General features: G+C 37.7%; 2 protein-coding genes across 9 annotated transcripts in view; both read right to left on the bottom strand.

The window, feature by feature from the left end:
- Positions 1–9,963: 9,963 nt before the first annotated feature.
- Positions 9,964–24,813, bottom strand: part of LOC131149339 (uncharacterized) — a 70,269-nt gene continuing 55,419 nt past the window's right edge. For 2 of the 8 annotated variants that reach the window (XR_009135201.1, XR_009135205.1), the window contains 3 exons: positions 24,387–24,506; positions 24,097–24,210; positions 9,964–10,665 (listed from right to left, as the gene is read on the bottom strand). The gene's annotated coding sequence lies outside the window, so the exon portion shown is untranslated. The remainder of the gene's footprint in view (positions 10,666–24,096; positions 24,211–24,386; positions 24,507–24,813) is intronic. The other 6 variants (XR_009135198.1, XR_009135204.1, XR_009135202.1 and 3 more) reach the window with 5 other exon arrangements.
- LOC131148117 (uncharacterized) lies at positions 21,721–22,098 on the bottom strand. The gene has a single exon (XM_058097849.1). The coding sequence runs from the start codon at positions 22,096–22,098 to the stop codon at positions 21,721–21,723; it is 378 nt and encodes a 125-aa protein (XP_057953832.1).

The raw sequence follows: 24,813 nt of genomic DNA on the forward strand, positions 1-24,813 counted from the left end.
CTAAACTCACCCACAGTAGCTGAAGAATTTCTTCAGGAACCTGAAGATTAAGTTTGGTAGCTTGAAGAATTAATGGGAAAACACAGCAAGAAGGACGAGATACTTTGGTTGCATGAACTGGAACTTCAGTCACCTGAAGTCACTTTAGGAGCCTGAACTTCAACTTTAGTAGCCTGAAGTCGTGGGAAAGTTTAAAAATCAGATTTTTTAAACGAACTCATGAGCTATTTCTTTGATCCAACAGTTGAGATCAATCCTAAGGGTAAGACACTATAAATACTAAATATCTAAACCTTAAAACCAAGCCAAGACACTCAAGAAAGAGAAGAACACATCTTGTTGAAAGAACATTGAAAACTTGCTCCTATTGCTATACGATTGCCTACACTTCAATCTCTAACCATCAAGTTTGGGCAAATCAACTCAGAATCTCAAAAGGAACTTGTTTACTCATCAGAATTCTCGTTCCAGTATTGAGGTTTGATCATTCAAGTGATTATCTTCAAGAACTTCTCATCTCATTACTTGTTCTTGATTATCTTTAGAAAAGTTTGATCTTGTGTGTGTTCATATATATATAAAAAAAATTGTTTTTGAAAAGATCACTACTTGAGAAAGTTGTTTAGCTATTAATTGATTGTTTTTTATTCAAGAGTATATATATAGTTTTCATATAGCATATTATTGAAAAATCTATTTTTGATTAGGTATTAAAAGGTTGATCTTGAAATTTCTTATACATATACATATTTATTTTAAACAAGATCGTTACTTGATTAAGGTTGTGTTATTGATTTAATGGTTTGATTCAAGTGTGCATTCAGTTATAGGATTCATATTTTTTATATATTAAAACACTTGAGAATATATCCCTAGTATTCATAAATATCTATTTTATTAAGGGATATCTTGTTTGGAAAATCTTATACTCAAGATTTTGTTCTTTGAATTACATATCATATATATTTACATATTACAAAGATCGAGTTGTGATTAAATATTTGATAGAAAGCTTTTTGATATAGATTAATAAAATATTCAATATAAGGCTTTTATCAAGTTCACATTAGATATATGTATGCATCTTTACAAAGTGAACTACAACCCTAGTATACTCCAAAGCATTTTAAATATATCATTACGAGAGAGTTTTGGTTAAAGAGGGTTTGTGTGTTGAAGCATATCATACATAAAACGATTGTATCGTTTTCATACATTCATGAGCTTCAAGTTTAATCATATGTTAATGTGTTAGGAATTTTATTTGTACTCACACGCTTTTGTTAGAATCATTTTTGAGTGTTATTTTCCAGATTCTATTGTATACACGGTTCAGTGTGTGAACCAGTGTGTGAGAAGAGAGTTGTATCTCTTGTAAGCAGCGGAGTATGAGGGAGTTGTGCCTCTTATAAGCAGAGGATTGTAAGGGAAGCTCCGTCCCAATTTAAGGAGTAAGGATTTAGTGAAATCCTTGAGTGGTTGCTCAAGGCGAGGACGTAGGCCAAGTTGGCTGAACCTCGTAAAAACCGTGTTTGTCTTCTCTCTTTCCTTTACTCTTTATTTTTAGAATTGCATTTAAATTGTGTGTATTGCATGTATAGGTTGGATAGCCTTACACATAATTAATTGAGTAACAAGAATTCATTGGTAAATATATAAGAAGGGTTTAAGCGGTAAATAAGTGTCAAAGAATTTTTTAAATACCCAATTCACCCCCCCTCCCCTCTTGGGATTACACCCGATTCAATAGAGGGGGTGGGAGATGGATAGTTGATGTGGCTTTTAGTGTAGAGGATTGACATCCACCTGACAGTCCGGACCAAGGTGTGGCGGGCTCATCGTACTTACAGATATTTTGATTTAGTAGTAGTCAGTCAGCTATTGTCGAGTCCCTCCTTCGAACTGCACAACTTGTCATGGGGGGTAATACATGACACCAGCTAGCTATTCATCCTCGGTATATTTCAGTACTACTAGTTATAGTAGATGATTTTATGAACATTGAGATACAATATGATTTAGTATAACTATGAAATTGTATGTTTATTCAGTTATGATATTATCAGTGTTTTCGGGCATGTAATATGTACTATATATTTATTTTAGAACGCAAATATTCATGTTGCCATGCAAATGTATTTAGTTTATTTCCCTTATTAAGAAGTGTCTCACCCTAGCACAAAATTATTTCAGGGAACCCAGAAAGACAGGCGAACTCCGTGCCATTGAGGTAGTTGTTTTACCCTACTAGAAGGGTGAGTAAACTCCGCGCCGTTGAGGTAGTTGTTTTACCCTACTAGAAGGGTGAGTTTTGAAATAGGGTCAGTAGAGTTTTGAAGTAAGATCCTAGTTTTATCTTTGGATATTTTTGGGGATTATATATCTACATAAATATGGTGGAATGTAAGTAACTCTAGTAAAGTAATTTATGGTTGGGTGAATGAAAATTTATATTTACTGCTACTTAGGTGTCCATTGTGTGTGATAGGTGTGTCCCCGTTACCCACTGGTTTGGGTTAACTTTTTTATGTTATAATTTAATGGTATCAGGGTATTTAATGTGGTTGATTATGTAATAAGATAAGTAGGTCGTTACAGTTTGGTGTCAAAGCCTAGGATGCTAGGTTCTCTAGACTCTAGAATGTAGCGGTAACAATACTAGAGCATAGGATAAGGGAATTTGAGGTCTTGTTTTGTAGTCTAGATGCAGAACTTCCATGATGCTTTATATTTCTTTCTTGGAGTGACGATTTTAGGAAAGTCATAGTAAACTATTGTCGGGCTGGGTATCTAGGTTGCAGGATTGAATCTTGAATTAAGATCGGGAATGATAAATCAGTTAAGGATATAATATTCTAATTAGATGATATGTTATGGTAATAGGGTCCTAAGCTAAGTTTATTGTCTTTTTAGGATGGACCCTGGGGGTAGTAGCACCTATGCTAGTGGTAATGAGGGAATTGAGCCCTCAGGTGTAGCTGGTGGCGATTCAAACACAGTACTATGCAGCATGGCTCAGCAAGTCATGGCCGAAATTGCTAGGAACTCCAGAGAGCAGGAAGGTCCGTCTGCAGGCCATAGTAGTTTGATTGAGAAGTTTATCAAGATGAATTCTTCATCTTTTTCAGGAGGAACCGATCCTGCGATCATCGAGAACTGGGTGCAGGAGATTGAAAAGGGATTGGCAGTATTGCAGTGTACATAGGAATAGAGGGTGTTGTTCGCTACGTATAAATTGATAGGGGAGGCCAAGAGGTGGTGGACGGAAGTGAAACTTTTTGAGTAGTAGATGACAGTGTCTATAGAGATGACATGGGATTAGTTTAAGGAAGTATTTTTTGACAGATACTTTCCAGCCTCGTTTAGAGAAGCCAAGATAAAGGAGTTCCTGAACCTGATGCAGGGACAACAGATAGTGTAGCAATACGCTGCGAGGTTTATTGAATTACCTCGTTTCACCCCGTACATTATTTCAGACGAGACGAAAAAAGTAAGACAATTTGAAAGAGGCCTGAGGCGAGAATTAGATAAGCAGGTATCAATACTGAAATTACAAGATTTTGCCGAGCTGGTAAACAGCACAGCTATTGCTGAATTTGGAGAGCGATTGGAGGCTAAGGAACAGAAATAGAGAAAGAGGTCCACGCCTTCTGGTTCCTAGTAGGGGTCCAGTCGGGGTTCGTTGAAGAAAGGTTGCTACTACAGGGATCGGATGCAGGAGTCAGGGAATCTTGGGTTTTAGGATATGCAGTCTTTTCCAACTTATCTGACTTGTGGGAAAAGACACCTAGGGGAGTGTCGTACCGGGCAAGGTATTTGCTACCAATGTGGGGAGCTAGGGCATATGATGAGGGATTGTCAAGCTCAGATTGGAGTTGCTTCCACTCCTAAACCTACTCGGGGAGGTTTTTAGGTGCCTCGTGGAGGTTAGCAAAGGAATACGGCTCCAGCGAGAGTTTATACCTTGACGCCTGGTGATTCTAAGATAGCCAGCGACGTCGTGATATGTATGGTTAGCATGCTTTCATTTAAAGTTATTGTACTGTTTGATTTAGGAGCCACGCACTCGTTCGTGTCTATGGGGTGTATTAAATTGTGTGAGGCAGAAACACAGCTGTTAGACACTGAACTGTTAGTAACCACACCGACCAGGTTAGTAGTGAGGTGTAGTAGGGTGCTCCGAGGCAGTCCAGTGGTTATTCAGGGGAAAGTCCTGTCTACTGATTTGATAGTGCTGGACATGCATGAGTTCAATATAATATTCAGGATTGATTCGCTAGCATCTAACTTTGCCAGTATAGACTGCCATTCAAGAGAAGTAATATTCAGACCTCCGGGAATAGCAGAATTTAGATTTATAGGGTCGTGAGTGCAATCCCCACCTCAGTTAGTTTCAGCTATTCTAGCGAGAAGATTGCTCCTGAGTGGCTGTCAAGGGTTCATGGCCTTTGTGAAGGAAATTTCAAGGAATCAATTAAAGCTCACTAGTACACCAGTGGTAAAGGAGTTTACAGATGTTTTCCCATATGAGTTACTAGACTTGCCACCTGATCATGAGGTAGATTTTCCTATTGAACTGCTTCCAAGTATAGCATCAATCTCTAAAGCACCTTACCGAATAGTGCCAACAGAGTTGGCAAAATCAAAGAATCAGTTGCAAGATTTTCTTGATAAGGATTTTATACAGCCCAGTGTATCTCCGCGGGGAGGTCTAGTGTTATTTGTGAAGAAGAAAGACGGTTCCATGAGGATGTGTATAGATTATAGGAAAATTAATAAGGTGACAATCAAGAATAAGTATCCTCTACCCTGTATAGACAACTTATTTGATTAGCTCCAGGGTACATAGGTTTATTCTAAGATTGACCTCAAATTAGGCTACCATCAAGTGAAGGTTAGGGTGAAAGGTGTCTCGAAGACATCCTTTAGGACCAAGTATGGGCATTATGAGTTTCTTGTTATGCCTTTCAGTCTAACGAATGCTCTTACAATATTCATGGATTTGATGAATAGAATCTTTCACCAATATTTAGATCAGTTTGTTGCTTTTTTTTATTGATAATATACTGGTTTATTCGAGGAGCTATGAGGAGCATGAGACGCATTTGAGGCAGGTCTTACAGATGCTCAGGGGAAAGAAGTTGTATGCCAAGTTCAACAAATGTGGATTCTAGCTCGAGAAGGTTGCGTTTTTTAGGCATGTCATCTTAGAGGATGGAATTTCTGTGGATCCTAGTAAAATTGATGCGGTAGTGAATTAAGTTAGACCGAGGAATGTTCAAGAGATCAGGAGTTTCTTGGGACTAACTGGTTATTACCGTCGTTTTGTTGAGGGATTCGCGGTGTTATTAGGGCCTCTGATGCGACTAACTAGGAAGAACGTTAGATTTGAATGGGATGACAACTTTGAGCAGAGCTACAAGGAATTGAAGCAAAGGTTTGTCACGACACCAATGTTGATCATCCTGTCAGGGGGTGAGGGTTATGTTATTTAAAGTGATGCATCCTTGAAGGGACTTGGCTGTGTATTGATGCAGCATGGTAGGATAGTAGCGTATGCTTCCATGCAGTTGAAAGAGTAGGAAAAGAACTATCCTACCTATGAGCTTGAATTGGCTGCAGTAGTACATGCATTGAAGATTTGGAGGCATTACTTGTATGGAGAGCGATGCAAATCTTCTCTGACCATAAGAGTTTAAAGTACTTTTTCACTCAGAAAGAACTGAACATAAGGCAGAGAAGATGGTTGGAGCTTATTAAATATTTTGACTGCACTATCAGTTACCACCTAGGAAAAGCAAACGTGGTAACTGATGCGCTGTGTAGGAAGTCTGTGGGACTAGCACTGGTAGCTATAGAGATTCAGTATCTGATCTTAATGGATCTAAAGAGACTCAGCATAGCGTTGGTCAATAGTGACCCTCAGGCATATATTGCCAACTTAGTGGTGTAGCCTACTTTGCAGGAAAGGATTAAAGCTGCACAGAAAGAGGATCCAGAATTAGCAGAGGGAATGGTCAGAGTATAAGGTGGTCAGGGAGAGGAGTTTTGCATTACAGATGATGGGGCTTTGTAGTTCCGTTCTAGATTATGTGTTCCTGCTAATGCTGATATCAGAAGGATCATCCTAGAAGAGGCTTACAGATCTCTATACACAATTCATCCTAGCAGCACAAAAATGTATAGGGATCTGCGAGAGTTTTATTAGTGGAATGGTATAAAAAAGGAGATTGCTGAGTATGTAGCATAGTATTTGACGTGCCAGCAGGTAAAGGCTGAGCACTGAAGATCGTCAGGCCAATCATAGCCACTTTTTATCCCAGAGTGGAAATAGGATTACGTATCTATGGATTTTGTTTTAGGGCTGTCGTTGGCATTGCATGGCCAGAATGCAATCTGGGTGATTGTAGATCATTTGACTAAGACCACCTATTTCCTCCCTGTCAAGATCAGCTACTCCATTAACAAACTGACATAGATTTATATTCAGGAGATAGTCCGTTCTCATGAAATGCCAGTGTATATAGTGTCAGATCGAGACCCACGTTTCATGCCATAGTTTTGGAGGAGCTTACAAGAGGCTCTAGGGTCTCAATTATCTTTCAGCACGGTGTTCCATCCTCAATCAGCGAGCATACTGAGAGGACGATTCAGATATTAGAAGATATGCTTCAAGCATGTGTGCTGGATTTTAGGGGTTGTTGGACCCAATTTATGTCATTGGTGGAATTTGCGTACAATAACAATTATCATGTTAGCATTGGCATAACATTATTTAAAGTGCTCTATAGTAGAAGGTGTCATTCTCCTCTATACTAGGATGAAATGGGGGGAACGACAAGTTATGGGACCAGAGTCAGCACAACAAGCGTATGATAAGGTTCGGCTCATTAGAGATAGAATTAGTGCAGCTCAAAGACGATAGAAGAGTTACGCCAATACCCGCCACAGGAAATTGGAGTTTGATATTGGTGATCATGTGTTTTTAAAATAGCTCCATTAAAGGGTGTTATGAGGTTTAGAAGGAAGGGTAAACTTAGCCTTAGGTTTATTGGTCAATTTTAAATTCTTGAGAAATTAGGGCCAGTTGCCTACAGGCTAGCTTCACCAACTGCTTTGTCCAGGATACACGACGTGTTCCATGTCTCTATGTTGAAGAAATACGTCCCAGACCCCTCCTATGTAATCAGTTATAGTGAATTAGAGCTCAATAATTCACTAGCTTATGGGAAGGTACCAATTCAGATTCTGAATAGGAAAGAATAGGAATTGCGCAATAAGAAGCTTCCTCTAATAAAAGTCCTATGGAGAAATCACATAATAGAAGAAGCTTCTTGGGAACTCGAGGAATAAGTATGCCAGAGATACCTGTATCTTTTCAGTGGGGAGTGGTAGTAGATGGAAAATAGTATAAATGAATATGTAAAGTTTCTTTTGCAAGATAACTAACTCACGTAGTAATTTTTAGTTAGTAGATAGTATTCTAGTTTCGGGAGAATTTTATTTTGTATATGTAATCTCCCAGAAATTTGAATGTAACCACGATATTCCTCCACCATAAGTGAGGGTAAGTAATAAAATAAGTAGACTGTTTGCCTTTAGGGGATGGTGAATCATATGAATAGTAAATTTCGGGGACGAAATTTTTTATAAGGAATGGAGAATGTAGAGACCCGGTAAATTATGTTAATTAAATAATAGGAGGAGAAGAGAAAAGGAAATTGTAAATTTAGAATTTAACAGGGTCTCGTCAACGAACTCAACGCGTTCATCGACGAGCACGCTTGATGGGATCATCGACGTGAACATGCATCTCGTTGACGAGAAGATACCGAGGGGTTATTTTCAGTTCTGAATTTCTTCAACGAGGAATAAGCGTTCGTCAATAAACTTCCTTCATGGCCTCATCGACGAGGTGATGTGTCTCATCGACGAGTGCAGGTGTATAAATTGCCTGAATTTAGTTTTCACCACATAATTCACGCGAAGAATTTCTCTCTCTCTCTCTCTCTCTCTCTCTCTCTCTCTCTCTCTCTCTCTCTCTCTATCTATCTATCTATCTCCTCTTCGGTTCTCCTTCCTTCTCACTAAGATTTTGAGTCCTTTCTTTGCCGGATCGATGATCTGAAGCTACCACGCTACTCCTAGGGAAGTTCTCTTCTAGTCTGCTGGAGTAGATCGTTGGTGGGGCTAACTTGGACTTCATCCCAGGTTAAGACTTTTTATTGAGTATTTGGCATTCCTACAATTGTATAAAATGTAGCGTTTGAAGAAATACTGAAGTTTTGCTTGGGGCAATGATGTTTTCAAGGTGTTGAGCAGGAAACCCTGCAGGTGCAGGACTAGTCATTTTAGGGGTTTTCTAGTAGTCAGATAAGGGAATAAACTAAGGCAATAACTTTCTATGAAAATTATTATTATTTAATAACAGATTAATTTTCAGAAAGCATGTATTATGTATGAGTATATTTGGGAAAATACTGCTGCTATTACACAGGAGTATGTTTTTTGTGTAAAATGTCAGAAAATGTAATTCTAGAACAGATTTCATGCATTTTTTATTTATTTAGTTTGTGTGGCATGAAAATTGTTTCACGTATATTTTATTATGTTAAGTCAGATTTACAGAAAAGACATTTTTATAGTTATTTTCAGGAATAACAAGGATAATACATGAAATTATGGTTTCAGAATATATGATAAACAGTACATATGCTCAGTTCAATATCTTTGATATGTTCAGCGCAAGGTCATGATTGATAGCCGGCAAGGCCATAGTTATGTATGTGATCCGGTGCAAGGCCGTGATTATTTATGTTAATACAGAATTCAGAAAATGTTATCAATCTATTTATGTTAAAACAGAGTATGATCATGTACTATATGTTATTAGAACCCGGATGATAGTTCAAATTAGTTTTTAGGAGTACGGTACCATAGCTATATAGTTCAATTCAGTTCAGACTTGTGCTAACCACTCCTGCCAGTAGAGGGGGTGGGAGATGGATAGTCGATGTGACTTTCATTGTAGAGTTGTAGAAATCCACTTGGCAATCCGAATTAGGGTGTGGCAGGCCCATCGTACTTACAGACATTTTGACTCGGCAGTGGTCGGTCAACCATTGTCAGGTCTCACTATCGGGCTATACAACCCGTCATGGGGGGTAATACATGACACTAACCACATTACATTTTAAATCCTTAAATTTTAGGTAATTGGCAAGTCATAGTTATTAATTCCTACAGTATTCAAAATTCAAGAATTTGATTCAAATACATTAAAGTAGTGTGGTACCTATACTATTAAAATCTACATTAAAACACATCCCACTTTTGTGGATTCAAATTACAATGATATTTTACCATTGGTGAATTACAAGTCTTACATGCAGAAAGACTCCAATGCAAGTCATGCTCCTCACCAGAAATGATATTCAGGTGATGCTGATTTTACTTGGGGCTCAAATCTTGCCGTTTCTCTTCCTTGATTACTCATTGTAAAAATTTTATTGTAAGCTTCCGGAGGTTGTAATTTCCCATGAGCTTAGTCAACTTTTAGAAGTGGCTCGAACCATTGGAAAAAAATCCATTACAGATTAGCTGAATCATTGATTAGGGATTAGGGATTAGGGATTATTGATTATTTTCATAACAAACAACATAAGCAAGTACGCTGACATAAAATATTTTTTCACTGTACAAGAATGATAATATAAAATAAAAAGCAGAGATGATAAATGGAAACTGGAATTGTCATCTATCTCCCCTTACCTACGATGGTTTTCATAGCCTATTACAAGTAACTAGACCAATAACTCCTGATTAGTTCCAAAAGAACCATCAAAATTAATTTTAGCCATAAGTGGAAGGTTACTCCCAATAAAAATATCTTACCTCTTTTTTATGCTGAACTTAAACTACCCCTTGGTGTAACATATTCCAGGACCAAAAAAAAAAAAAAAATATTAAAAGACTCAGAATAAATGATATTACTATCATGATATTTTTTTCAACCTCAAAACAAACATGAATAATGAAAATTCTAAAACGATTCCACAAACCAAATGCAAGCTAAGGTAGTTTGAGGTTCAAAATTAATTTTCAAACTCTTACAATGTAACCACTAATTCGATCAGGAAGTCAAACCCAGAACTATTTCGCACTAACTAAAAGGAGAGAACTTCTAGTTTTACTGTACGATACACATCAGTAATGAAACAAGTTGGCAGGCTTCAACTGACATCAATACTAATGCTATGGCTTCAATCTGAGGTCTATAACATCGGAGTCTCCCACTTTGGCAGGCTTCTAAGGTCGACATCCATTATGCGTCTGCAACTAGCAAGCCCAGTGCAATGGAGGAAAGCTTAATGGCTTCATCTGAGGCCTATATCGTTGCAGTCCCCCAATTTGACAGGCTTTCATGTCCAACATCCGATATGAGTCGGCAACTAGCAAGCCCATTCCAATGGAGCAACGCTTTGCACCATACCACCTCTGCAATGTGTTCCATTAGGGGCGGAAAAGGGTACAATGGTGGAGCAGATCTCAACCAAACATCCATTACATATTAACAAGCAATTGCCAGTGCAGGGGTAAAGCTGCCAAGTGAACAGAGCTCAGTTTAGAAAGCAACCAAAACTCACAAGTCTTGCTACCTGTATCCTGTAGGAAGAAATAAACACGTGCAATATGAGAATATCTTAGTGCAAAATTATCATATCGCTCATGAGTCATGAGGGACACTTGTAGTGTCCTATTCAGACACAAGGCAGAAAGAAAACTCCATAATCTACACCTCTGCGGCTCAGCCCTTCATTTTTTTTCCATACAGAAAAATCAACTCTTTATTATTTAAGATGAATGAAAAATGAAAGAAACCAACATTAAATCTTTTCTATCTGGAAATAATCGATGGCTGACTAAGCCAACAATTTATCTAGAGAGCAATGTTGTCAGGCAAGAATGGAACTAACTTTATGATTCATAATCAACTCATTTTCAATTTTCACTTCTAGAAACAGATCAAAATGATGCACAAACTTTATACAAGATTCAATGATGTGATCCTCTATGATGTAGACTACAGTCTGCTCAAGTACCAAATCAGTTTGTGCTTTATTTGTATCAAATCATGTAATAGTTACATAATTAATACAATACAGGAACTTTAGGTATTCAATCATTCATTACCCATCCAAAATGAGTCTCATAACAACATTCATTAATACAATACAGGAACTGTAATAGTTAACCTGATTAATACAATACAGGAACTGTAGGTATTCAATCATTCATTACCATAGAAAATGAGTATCTCATAACAACAATAAGAAGCCTTAAATCCCACTATGTGGATGTCTATATGAATCATTTTCCACCAACAAATCCTTTTCCACCAATTCAAGCGATCAAGGGAATTTTCTTCAAAGCAATTAAATACTTCCTCACTATCTCATTCCAGGTTATTTTAAGTCAACCCCTTTCCCTTCTATATTCAAGGAAAATACAAAAAATAAAGGCCAACACCTTCATCCTCCCTAGGTAATATATTTTGAATCTTAATATTTGTAGTAAATATCTTAGGGGCTGTTTGGTATCTGTTGACTCTACGAGTCCAATCCAGTTTTGATAATGACAAATCACTTTTTATTTGATTTGTGCATTGAGTTTGTGAACATGACCTATATTAAGCATGCACGGAAAGATAACGAGTCATGGAAGCCATAAAGTAAAGCTGACATATCTTGGCAAGATCCATGGAACTCAAAGAATACGAGAATCAAGATGCAAGCGGCAAAATTCAAGAACATCTTGGGAATGGGTATTTAGAACTCATGTACTTACATTTTCATATGATTTAATTTGAGGTGCAACATAACTTAGAATGATTTTAGGATTCATGCATTTCATGTATATCATTAGGGAACTTTCATGAACTTAAAAATATTCTTAAAACCTTGGAAAGTACCTTTATAAAAAAGTCAATAAAGAAAATAAAATAGATTTTTAAATTAAAAAAAAAAAAAAAAGGAAGGGAAAATTGAGAAAAAGGGGACTTCAGTAACCTGAACTCACCCTCAGTAGCCTAAAGAATTTCTTTAGGAACCTGAAGATTAAGTTCGGTAGCCTGAAGAATTAATGGGAAAACATAGCAAGAAGGCCGAGGTACTTCAAGAATTTCTTTAGGAACCTGAAGATTAAGTTCGGTAGCCTGAAGAATTAATGGGAAAACATAGCAAGAAGGCCGAGGTACTTCGGTTGCCTGAACTGGAACTTCAGTCGCCTGAAGTCACTTTAGGAGCCTAAACTTCAACATTAGTAGCTTGAAGTCGCGGGAAAGTTTAAAAATCATATTTTTATTAATAGAACTCGCGAGCTTTTTCTTTGATCCAACGGCTGAGATCAATCTTAAGGGTAAGATACTATAAATACTAAATATCTAAACCCTATAACCAAACTAAGACTCACAAGAAGAGAAGAACACATCTTATTGAAAGAAAATAGAGAAACTTGAGCTGATTGATATACGATTGCTTGCACTTCATTCTACACATTGTCTTTGAGCAAATCAATTCAGAAAACCAGAAGGGAACTCACGTATACATTTTGTATTTCATCTTGGTATTGAGGTTTGGTGATTCAAGTTATTTTTTAAGAGCTTCTCATCTCATAACTTGTTATTGAATATCATTAGAGAAATTGATTTTGAATGCATATACATATAAATATTTTTTTTACAAGATAATCACTTAAGAAAGGTTTTAGCTATTGATTGAATAGTATTTGATTCAAGAGTATACCTATTTTTCAAAGAACTTCTCATTCCAAATCTATTATTAAAATAAGTCGGGAGATTGATAGTGAGTATATTTTCACATAGATTATTTGGATAATCTCACTATTTGATTAAGGTTTTGTCATTGATTGAATAGTTTGATTCAAGTGTGCATTCAGTTAAAGGATTCATATTTTAGATATATTAAAACACTTGAATATATATCCTTGGTATTCATAAATATTTACTTTATTGAGGGATATTTTGTTTGAAAAACCTTATACTCAGTATTTTGATCTTTGAATTACATATCGTATATATATATTTGCATATTACAAAGATTGGGTTGTGATTAAATAATTGAAAGAAAGCTTTTTTATATAGATTGATAAAATATTCAAGATAAAGTTTTTAACAAGTTCACATTAGATATATTTGTGCATCTTTACAAAGTGAACTAGAACCCTAATATATTCCAAAGCATTTTAAATATATCATTACTTGGGAGTTTTGGTTAAAGAAGGATTTGTGTGTTGAAGCATATCATACATAAACGATTGTATCGTTTCCATACATTTTGAGCTTCAAGTTTTATCATATGATTATGTACTAGGACTTTGAATTGTACTCACTAGCTTTGTTAAAAGCAACATTGAGTGTTTTGCAGATTAAATTGTATTCAACATTCAGTTTGTGAACCCGAGTTGAGAGAGAGTTGTATCTCTTGTAAGCAGCGGATTAGGAGGGAGTTGCACCTCAAGTAAGCAGCGAATTGTAAGGGAAGTTCCGTCCCAATTTAAGGAGCAGGGATTATAGTGGAATCCTTGAGTGGATTGCTCAAGGCGAGAATGTAGGCCGGATTGGCTGAACCTCGTAAAATCGTGGTTGCATTCTCTATTCCCTTATCCTTATTATTTTCCGCATCATATTTCAATTTCCTGTTTGCTTGTGTATGCTGAATAACTTTACACGCATTTAATTGGGTAAAAAGAAATTCATTGATTTAGTAATTCAAATCAACATCAAATTCTAGACATTAATTAGTTAAACATAGAAATAGGGATTGATTGGTAAATAGGGTCAAAGAATTTTCAAAATACCCAATTCACCCCCCCCCCCCCTTTTTTTTCTCTTTTGGGATTACACCTTAATCAACACTATCACTACTAAAAATTATGAAAATGAAAGTCATAAATGAAAACCAAAAACCAACAAAAACTAAAAACTAAAAGCTAACAAAACCTAAAAGCTAAAGTCGACAAAAAACTAAAAACAACTTATTTGGTCAATATTTCTCAAATTTAAAACAAATTAAAAATAAATGATTAAAATATGCTCTTTTTTTTTTTTCTATTCTTCAATCAAATGGCAATTAAAAATATAATTAAAACAATAAATACATAAAAATTCAAAAATACTATAATAAAAATAGAATTTTATAATAATTATTATTTACTTATCATATTTCAAAACTCATTTTTTAGTGCTACAAGAACAATTGCAAATGACAATTGAAAAAAAAATATATATATATATATATATATATATTTTTTAAATCCCTTATTGTTTTTTCAACTTTTTATAACTTCTATGAATATTTTATTTTAATTATCATTTAAATTCACACGGTAATTTTATTTTTATTTTAATTAAAAAGTATAAAATGAATTATTTAATCCATAAAAGTTAATTTTGTATATTAAAATTTCCTAACAAAAGGCTATCAAAATAACTAAAAATCATAAAATATTGTTTTCAAATTTTATTTTTTTTTAAACAGTTGAGAACCAACCAAAAAAATAAAAATAAAAATAAAAACCTATGACTACCTTAAACAAATGTATTATCATAATTTTTTTCTTGACTGAATAGAAAATATTCCAAACATACCCTTGATTCTTTCTTGTCCACATCTTCACCAACCCCAAACCCAAAAGTAATAATTGAATGAAAACCACATCAAAAATATAGTTGTTGGTTGAACGAGCATTTCAAATATTTAGTTTTTAAGCTTTTGTGGACCATCAACGACACTTTAAAAAGTTATTTTTATAACAGAATTTCTGACGGCTGCCTATTTAGCTATAGAAGAAAACAGCTTTCATTTTCTATTTTTAGTTTTCAAATAATTTATTAAAAAAACTTATTTTTTAGTTTAACAATATTTGTATAATAAATCAAAAAAATAATAAAAGTTTTGTCACTATTCATCTGTGGGAAACAATTTTATTTTCCATTAAAAATTTTCAAATAATTACATAAATTCCACCTGTTTTTCCAATTTTCTAAATTTGTACAGAAAAGTTGGAAAACGTATTTTTATTGTTTTCTAGATTTCTAATTCCTTATATAATTTTTGGGAAACTGGAAACAATGTATGATTTTGTAATTATATGGAGATCTAGAAATGAAAAAAGAAAATTGTTTTATGTAACTAAACAAATCCTATATTTTCTAGCCTTTCAAAACAAATCTTGAAAAACTCAAAAAAAAAATAATAAGAAGAAGTTCGAGCTCTTATAGTTCTTTGGAAAACGAAAATAGAAAATGCTTTCAACAACCAAACGGGCCCAACATTTCCCGTACTGGTTGGCGTCGCTTTAATTCAATCAAAACTCCACATCCAATTTTGATCTTACAAGCAACTCTCTCTGGCAGTATGAGTAGGGGCAAGACAAACCTGCTTAGCAATCTAGGGGCGAGGGTTTTCGCTCTGCTTCACCAACTAGCAGTTATGGAGCTGCAAAAACGATTTATTTGGCCTTTTAAGCCCTGCTAAAGCCCTTCTTTTTGACACTTTTTAGTGAAGCACCTTTTGGGTAAGAGGCACGAACGAGACTAAAGTAGTCCTTCGAAAACTCATAGTTCACACTTTTTTCCTTTAGTGAAGTGACTCTCGGGTGAGAGGCACAAACGATGAGACTATAGTCCTTTGAGAACGAAGTGAGGGTATTTCCCCCCCCCCCCCCCGGGGAGTACCCAAAATCGTAGGGGGAGAGGGATTGCCACACATCATAGTGATCGAAGGACACAGAGTGTGAAGAGCTTTAGAGAGTCCTGCTCTCTCTCTCTCTCTCTCTCTCTCTCTCTCTCTCTCTAATTGTAACGGGCCAAATATTTCACACATTTGTTGCGGCCCTAGCTAAACCACTCTTGTTTAACTACCCACCCTAGCATTTACCACAATTCACCAACATAACACTTCCATTATCATTCAAACAAATATAAGAAAAAGCAATAAGCAACTTATGAAAGCAATGACACGTAAGCAGTAAATATTGAAGCAACGTATAATTCATTATCAACATCCCTGTTAACAACAAGTGCCTAGCGAGGGAGGCAAGTAGACTAAACACGTTTACAATAGCTAGTGAGTTTTACAAGTTGAACACTCACCCTCCCCCTAAAGAGCTTTCTATGCTATTCTCACTCCGGCACTAGGAAACATCACTATGACCTAAGAGTCATACTCCCTTTTTTAGCCTAGGGAAAAACTCCCTCTAAAAAATAATCTTACGCTAGTATTTACATAATGGAAACCCATCTCAAACGCACAAGACATGTAGTCACAGGCAAGCATAAAACCCTGAACAAGCTCGGCTCACGACACTCCCCCACTTATGCAGTCAACGTCCTCGTAGACTTTGACGCTAAGTACACTCCAACTTTGTCCACAAACGGTTGCATATCTTCAGCAGAAACCCAACTAATTTCTTCGTCACCAAGGTCTTTCAACTTCACTAAGAACTCTTGCCGCTTCTTCCTTAAGGATGAGAACTCTCTATCTGCAAGGATGTCTTCAACTTCTTGTCTGTCAAGCTGCACTGTCTTCAATTATGCTCTAGCTGACTGACTTCTACTTAGATCTTTGGTGTCGGCATTGAACGAATTGAGGCAGCTAACGTAAAACACGAGATGCACTTTCATCCAAGCCAAAGGGTCAATTCTGTAAGAGGTCTTCTCGAATTTTGTCAAGATAGGGACTAGTCTTTCACATTTCAAAGTAGTCTCCTATCTCATCCTCATAGTGACATGATCTGTTCGAATTGAGGCAGCTAACGTGAAACACGAGATGCACTTTCATCCAAGCCAAAGGGTCAATTCTGTAAGAGGTCTTCTCGAATTTTGTCAAGATAGGGACTAGTCTTTCACATTTCAAAGTAGTCTCCTATCTCATCCTCATAGTGACATGATCTGTTCAGGATTGAATTCAATAAGCACCAAGTCACCTACGTTGAAGTGTTGCGGTCTTCTCCCCTAATATGCCCCACTACTTCATCCACTTAGAAGCTTTCTCCAAGTAGGCTAGGGCAATCTCTGCATTCTCTCTCCATTCTTTGGTGAAGACGTACGCTCTTGGACTCTTTCCTCTATATGGCTTGTCCACTGTCTAAGGAAACAATGGTTGTTGACTAGTAACAAGCTCAAAAGGACTCTTGTTGGTTGTTGAGCTCTTTTGGGCATTGAAGCAGAATTGTGTCACATCAAGTAGTTGCACCTAATTCTTTTGGTTAGCCTTGACGAAATGACACAAGTACTCTTATAGTAGCCTATTGAATCTCTCCATCTGTCCCTCTGTCTGTGGATGATAGCTCGAAAAGATGTCAAGTTGTGAATCAAGGATTCTCAAAAGTTCTGCCCAAAAGTTGCCAGTGTATCTTGAGTCCCGATCACTGACAATATCTTGGATAACACCCTAATACTTCACAATATTCTTAACGAATAGTTGTGTCGTCTCCTCTGCTGAACAATACTTCAGTATGGGTATAAACATACTGTACTTCAAAAACCTATCTATAACCACAAGTATAGACCCTGCATCTCCCACTCTAGGCAAGTTGGTGATAAAGTCCAATGAGACATTTTCCCACGGTCTGAATGGGACTAGTAGGGGCTCCAGCAGCCCTACAATCTTATTTCGCTCCACCTTTTCTTATTGGCAGGTGAGACAAGTCCGAGTATAATCAACCACATCATCACGCATGTGCGGACAATAGAACCTCTGCTGCAGTAATGCCAAAGTACGCTACCATCGTGGATGTCCGACCCACATGGTATCATGACACTCTTTCAGCACTATCTTCCTCATATCTCCAACTTGTGGCACAAAAAGTCAGCTACCATGGATCATCAATAATCCGTCTTCCATCCAAAACTAACGTGTTTTCCCCTTTTATGTTCATGAGATTCTGCGCAACTAGATCTTTGGCAAAATTCTCCTTGATGCGCTCTCGCATCAGCATGGTAACAGCACTTAGCGTCAAGTGTGTTACCATCTGTAAAGCCGCCAGCTCGGCCTTCCTACTCAGTGCATCAGCCACTTGGTTCATCCACCCTGTCTTGTGCTCAAATGAGAAATCAAATTCTGCCAAGAATTCCTACCATCGGCCCTGCTTAGGAGACAACTTTGACTATGTGAAGAAGTGCCAAACATTTGAGTTATCCATTTTCAACACGAACGTTGACCCAAGTAGATAATGTCTCCACATGCAAAGACAATGGATCACCGCTAGCATCTCCTACTCCTGAGTTGTGTGCTCCCATTCCGCTTCACTAAGCTTACGACTACGCAACAAGATGTCCCTCCTATAACAAGACTCTTCAAAGGGCATAATTTGATGCATCTGTTTGTACCTCAAGGGTTTCATGATGTCCGGAAGAGCAAGTACCAAATCTCTCATCATGGCATCCTTCAAGTCATCAAAGGCTCCCTGGCACTTCTCTATCTAGTTCCACCCCTGACCCTTCTTCAGTAGTTCTGCCAAAGGAGCAATTCTCCTCGAGTACCCCTTCACAAACTTTCTATAATATTTAACATGACCAAGAAAGGAACGCAGCTCCTTCACTGTCGTTTGGATCTTCTATTCTTGAATAGCTCTCATCTTCCCCATATCCATCCTAATATGACCTTACTCAATCACATGACCAATGAATTTGATGCTACGATGAGTGAAGAGCGCTTTTCTTTTTTCACATGTAGATTGTCCTCCTTCATGCTGTCCAACACCTTCCGTAGATGCTCATTATGTTCCTCCAAAATGGAATTGTAGACAACAATATCATCCAAGTACACCATGACAAACTTGTCGAGGTACTCACGAAATATCTAGTTCATCAAGGTACAGAATGTTGCAAGCGCATTCGTCAACCCAAATGGCATCACCGAGAACTCATATGCCCTATACCGCATCACACAAGTTGTCTTTAGCTCATCCCCATTAGCAATTCTCACCTGATAGTAGTCTGACCTCAATTCAAGTTTAGTGAAGTACTTGGCATGACTCAGCTGATCAAACAAATCAGCAATCAACAAAATAGGATACTTGTTGTACAATGTCATTTTGTTAAGCGCACAATAGTCTACACATATCCGCATGCTCCCATCATGTTTCCTCTAAAACAACACCAGTATTCCAAACAGTGCTTTGGAAGGGTGAATATATCCCACTTCCAACAAATCAAATTGTTTTCTCAACTCTACTAGCCCTAGAAGTGCTATCCAATATAGCCCCTTAGCAAGTGGTTTAACTTTTGGGAACAACTCGATCTCATGCTCCACACCCCGTCATGGAGGCAAGTTGTGAGGTAGCTTATTTGGCATCACCTCCTTGTACTCATCCAACACAACTTAGATGGTCATAGGCACCATCTCTTGGCCTACATCTTCCTCTACCACCACCGTGGGGAGATACGTCTGTTCACCCCTTCTCAATCCCTTCTTAAGTTGCATGGCTGAAAGGAACTTCGCATCGTCTCCTTTCTTTGCAACAGCTTACACCATGCAAAGGTGATCTCTCATCAAACACAAAGAACCAGCAAAAGGCATTGGCATTGCCCTAGTCTCCCTCAAAAATTGCATTCCCAAAATGACTTGAAAGTCATCCAACTGCACCGCTGTGAAATTTGCATGACTTGCCCACTGCCCAAACTTCACAGTAACTTGCTTGGCTACTCCAAAAGTAGGCTGGGTCACAGAACTCATTGCTTTCATGCATCATGAATCCTTCTCCAAAGATAAGTTGAGTCTCCCTGCCTCTGCCTGTGAAACAAAATTATGGATTGCCCTGGTATCCACCATAGCACGGGCATTCTTCCCATTGATCTTTAAGTCCACAAACATCAACCCTTTCGCTTGTGTAACTTTCGGTGCTTTCGCCTGCTTTTCCAATGCGTTCGCTAGCCACATTGCGTCCATCCTTGGGGTATCTTCCTCTTCCTCATCACTCTCCAATGTGCCCTCTGCGATGGATGCTTGCAAGGCATCGAGTGATCACTTGTGAGGGAACTCGGAAACTCTATAAGGGCCTCAGACACAATTAGTATGAAATTTTACCCTTTTCATCAGGTGTGTTGAACCCTTGAGACGATGAAGCTTCTTTTGAAGTTGACGCCTTACTGTCTACTCCCCCACTTTTGGGTTTGCCCTTTGTGAAATACTTCCCGCTGTTTCCACCTACGACACTCTTTTTAGACGAAGCAGTGTTATCACCAGCGTAGTCTGTCAAGCACTTCGCAGTAGCTTGTGCGGTAGACAAGCCTTGAACTCTTTGCCTATAAAGTTCTGCCCTTGCCCATGGTTTCAACCCCTTAAAAAAAATAAAAATAAATAAATAAATAAGTAAATAAAAACTTGTCCTTTTTCGACATGGCTCGTATATCCAACATTAAAACAAAAAATTGTTTCATGTATTCCTTAATTGACCTAGTATGCTTAAGGTCTCTTAGCTTTCTCCTAGCATTGTACTCAACATTTTCAAGAAAGAATTGGGCGTTGAACTCTCTCTTCAAGTATACCCAACATCAAATACACAACGTCCATTTTCAATTTCATTGTACTTGGTATGCCACCACAATTTGACGTCACCAAGTCGCAATATCCACTTTCACCTATTCTAAGTCAATCCTCAAAGCATGAAAGTACTGCTCAATATCAAACAAGAATTTCTCCAACTCCTTGGCATCACGGGCACCCCCATACATCCTGGGTTCTGATATCTTGGTCTTGCTAAACCTCAGAGTTAAGAGTTTCCTATAGCAAGAACGATTACATTCATCTTTGCAGTCAGATCAACTATCTAAGCTTGCAAGGTCTCCACAGTGTGGTGAAAGTCCTCTAACATTTCCACCATCGAACTCTGTTGATGCCTTTGTGATCGCTCCAATTCATCAACATGTTTTGTCAGTCGGGCAATCTCTACTACCACATTGTTGGATGCCAATGCAACCTGTGCTTCCAGCACATCAATTTTCCGGGCATTGGTCGGTATGGTCATTTACCGAAGTTTTAAGGTCAAAAGAGTAGGAATGGATAAAGAGGGAATCTATCAATAATAAGGGAAAATTCCCTATTTCTATCTATTGATGAAACAACTATCTATTCTTGATCCTTAAAAAAAAATCGATATGTATCTGATGGAGACTACATCGTATGTAAAGCGCCCAAGCGCTTTTTGGATCTCTTATCCATCAATCCAAAGCATTGGATCATCTCATGGAAGGAAAAGCCAAAATGTACTTGTGTTGTTGTTGTTCACCACCTCGACGCATTCCCTTCTCTTCCCGGCATCATCCACACAAAAAGCTAAGGTCCAGATCGAGCAACTAGTAGTCCTATCTATCCACTACAATAAAACCTCCTAGAAGGCCACTCCTTGCTCATGGAGCGGCATACCAAAAAAACAAAAAAGTGTTGAATGGCATTGGATTCAATCCACCCTTGGCCTTGGATGAGCATATATTAAGATAGGATTAAATGCCATGCCCCTAAAAAGTCAGGTTTCTTTGGGAGGTAAGCCATAAAACGACAAGCCTAGCGCCTCACTTCCTTATCCAATTTGAGGCCATCTTAATTAGCACCAGATTCAATAGTTGGGTTCTTCCGATCTATGTCATCCAACATACTAGCTCTGATGACTAGTCTTATGTTATTTCTTAATAAAATATCACCTAAAAATCCTCCATAAGGAAGACGAGAGGAACGAAGTTAAAGCATACATAGTTGGTTGGTTATTTGTCTTTCCCATCCCTGCTACTACTGCAGGTGCCCAGAATTCACAGATTCTCTGGTAGTTATCCATTTTCAGCACAAACCTTGACCCCAGTAGATAATGCTTCCACACGCGGCGACAATGGATCATCGTTAGCATCTCCGTCTCTTGAGCTGTGTACTTCCGTTCCGCTTCACTAAGCTTACGGCTCTCGTACGTAACAAGATATCCCTCCTGTAACAAGACTCCTCCAAGGATGTAGTCTAATGCATCTGTTTGTACCTCGAAGGGTTTCATGATGTTCGGAATAGTAAGTATTGGATCTCTCATCATGGCATCCTTCAAGTCATTAAAAGCTCCCTAGCACTTCTCTGTCCAATTCCACCCCTGACCCTTCTTCAATAGTTTGTCAAAGAAGCAGTTCTCCTCGAGTGCCCCTCTACAAACTTCCTATAATAGCTAGCAAGACCAAGAAAGGAACACAGCTCCTCCACTGTCGTTGAGATCTTCCATTATTGAATAGCTCTCACCTTTTACATATCCATCCTGATATGACCTTGCTCTTGCTCAATCACATGACCAAAGAATTTGACGCTCCGCTGAATGAAAGAGCACTTCTCTTTTCTTCACATACAGACTATTCTCCTTTAGCCTGTCCAACACCTTCTGTAAATGCTTTTTATGTTCCTCCAGAGTGGCACTATAGACAATAATTTCATCCAGGTACACCACAACAAAATTGTCGAGTTACTCATGAAATACCTGATTCATCAAGGTACAGAATGTCGCAAGCGCATTCGTCAACCCAAATGGAATCACCAAGAACTCATATGCCCCCATAATGCCACACAAGTTGTCTTCGGCTCATCCCCATCAACAATTCTTACCTGATAGCAGCTTAACCTCAAATCAAGTTTAGTGAAGTACTTGGCATGACTCAGCTAAACAAACAGATTGGCAATCAATGGAATAGGATATCGTTGCGCACAGTCACCTCTATTGAGCGCAAAGTTGTCTAGACACATCCGCATGCTCCCATCATGTTTCCTCTAAAACAACATCGGTGCTCCAAACGGTGCTTTGGAAGGGTGAATATAGTCCACTTCCAACAAATCATCAAGTTGTTTTCTCAACTCTGCTCGCTCTAGAGGCGCCATACGATATGGTCCCTTAGCACGAGGCGGACCTTGGATCAACAGTAAGGTTGCTCCTTTGTGATCGGTTGATCATAGGTTCAAGTCCAAGGAAATAGCCTATCCACATAATAATAGGGGTAAGGTTGCGTACACTGTGACGACCCTCCCCTTACCCTCGCAAGGCGAGAAGCCTTAGGGCCCAAGGACGTTAATTTTTTTTTTTTTTCAATTCCATAACCATGTTAAAATGAACCTATGAGGCCACATGTGATAGGAACAAAATGTAATAAATAAGAAATGAGAAATATATTTTATTAGATGCAATCTGATTTACAATAGAGGAGCTACACGTAAATACTAATATTAGAACAAATTTAGCTATGTTAGACTACGGATGGGATGACCACCCTAGAGGGGCTGCCTCATCTCATTCTCTCCTCTATATAGGGCTTAGAAAGGCTGCCATATGATACTACATTGTGACTTGATGGGCTACATGTAATGAATAATGACTAAGATTAGGAAAAACTTTAGTTATGTTAGAATATGATTAAGATGACTACCCTAAGGGGGCTGCCTCATCTTATTCTCTCCTCTATACAGGGCTTAGAAGGGTTGTTGCAGGAAACTACCATACACTAGCCCCTCACCCCACCCCCACCACCCCACTAGCGTAGTTGTGCGTGTAGGCCTATGTGAGGACTTCTTGATTGACCTTGCTACCTATGGATAATCCAAAGGCCAAATACTTGTCTAGACACATGCATAGCAACCAAGCTTATCAAACTACATCAAACCAAAAGTTGGTATTATCCTTCTCTCTCCTTTGAGTTATGTAATTGAACCTTCTTTGCACCTTGAATGCTTTATCTTATTTCAAGGATCACTAAATAGCATATCTCTAGCTCAACTAAGTTGCAATGAAGTTCATTACATAAAAAAGTTGAACTCTTCCAAGTATTTCCAAAAAGTATAATTTTTAATGTGCCTATGCAAAAAGCAAACCCATGAAGCTAAGAAGCCAGGAAGAACATGTGCAATGATCCCCAAATAAAATAAAATAAAATACCATGAGGCTCAAATAGACTCAACTAGGTGCAAATCAAAATTGCATGATGTGCAGCAATGGATGAGATTTCAAGTGTAATTTATGAAGATCATGACAGTATTTCTAAGATTCACAGGAGTACAATACCTAGTAAGTAGTAACAACCAAATAGTCTCGAATTCTCTTAAACTTCTTTCCACATTGTCCATCACCAGCTAACATTAACCGCGAATCTCCTTATCCTGCACATTCTCCATTAAACTAAAATAAAATAGTACATTATCCTAGTATCAATTTGATATGATAATAATACAATGCATCATCAATTCTATTGTTCTCAACATTCATAGAATAATAAAGCACAATAAAGAGTATGGTACTGGAAAAGGCAAATAGGAAGAGAACAAAGAACAAAAAAAAAAAAAACATTGCCTTACTAGAATATCGAAAGGAGCTGCTTCAGTGGAAGTATTGGACAAATAATATGGATCCATTGATGTAGCATATGGTGTTGCACAATCCTCATTCCTCCATCAGATACCACACCAGCATTGCCCCTATTGAAAATCAACAGGATCCAAGATTTTCAAATAATTCAGTCTCTGTTCTTCCAGCAGATTGCATAAATGACAACTGGAAAAAGGATAAACATTATCTCTTTAAAGTGTTAGTTCAATGTTGGGGTCTGTTATTTGCAACAAAGCCATCTTTTGAGTCACTTAAGTGGGTCCAAAAACTCAAAAACAGACACAGGCTCAAAATTGAAGAACCTTTGTCATTGAAATCAGCATGCTCTTCATCTTCTTAAGCGTCTTTCAAATTAGTATATCTCTAAAGCTAATGAAGTTTCCCCCTAGTTGTAAT

This window comes from Malania oleifera, chromosome 2, assembly GCF_029873635.1.
Source record: "Malania oleifera isolate guangnan ecotype guangnan chromosome 2, ASM2987363v1, whole genome shotgun sequence".
Lineage (NCBI taxonomy): Eukaryota > Viridiplantae > Streptophyta > Magnoliopsida > Santalales > Ximeniaceae > Malania > Malania oleifera.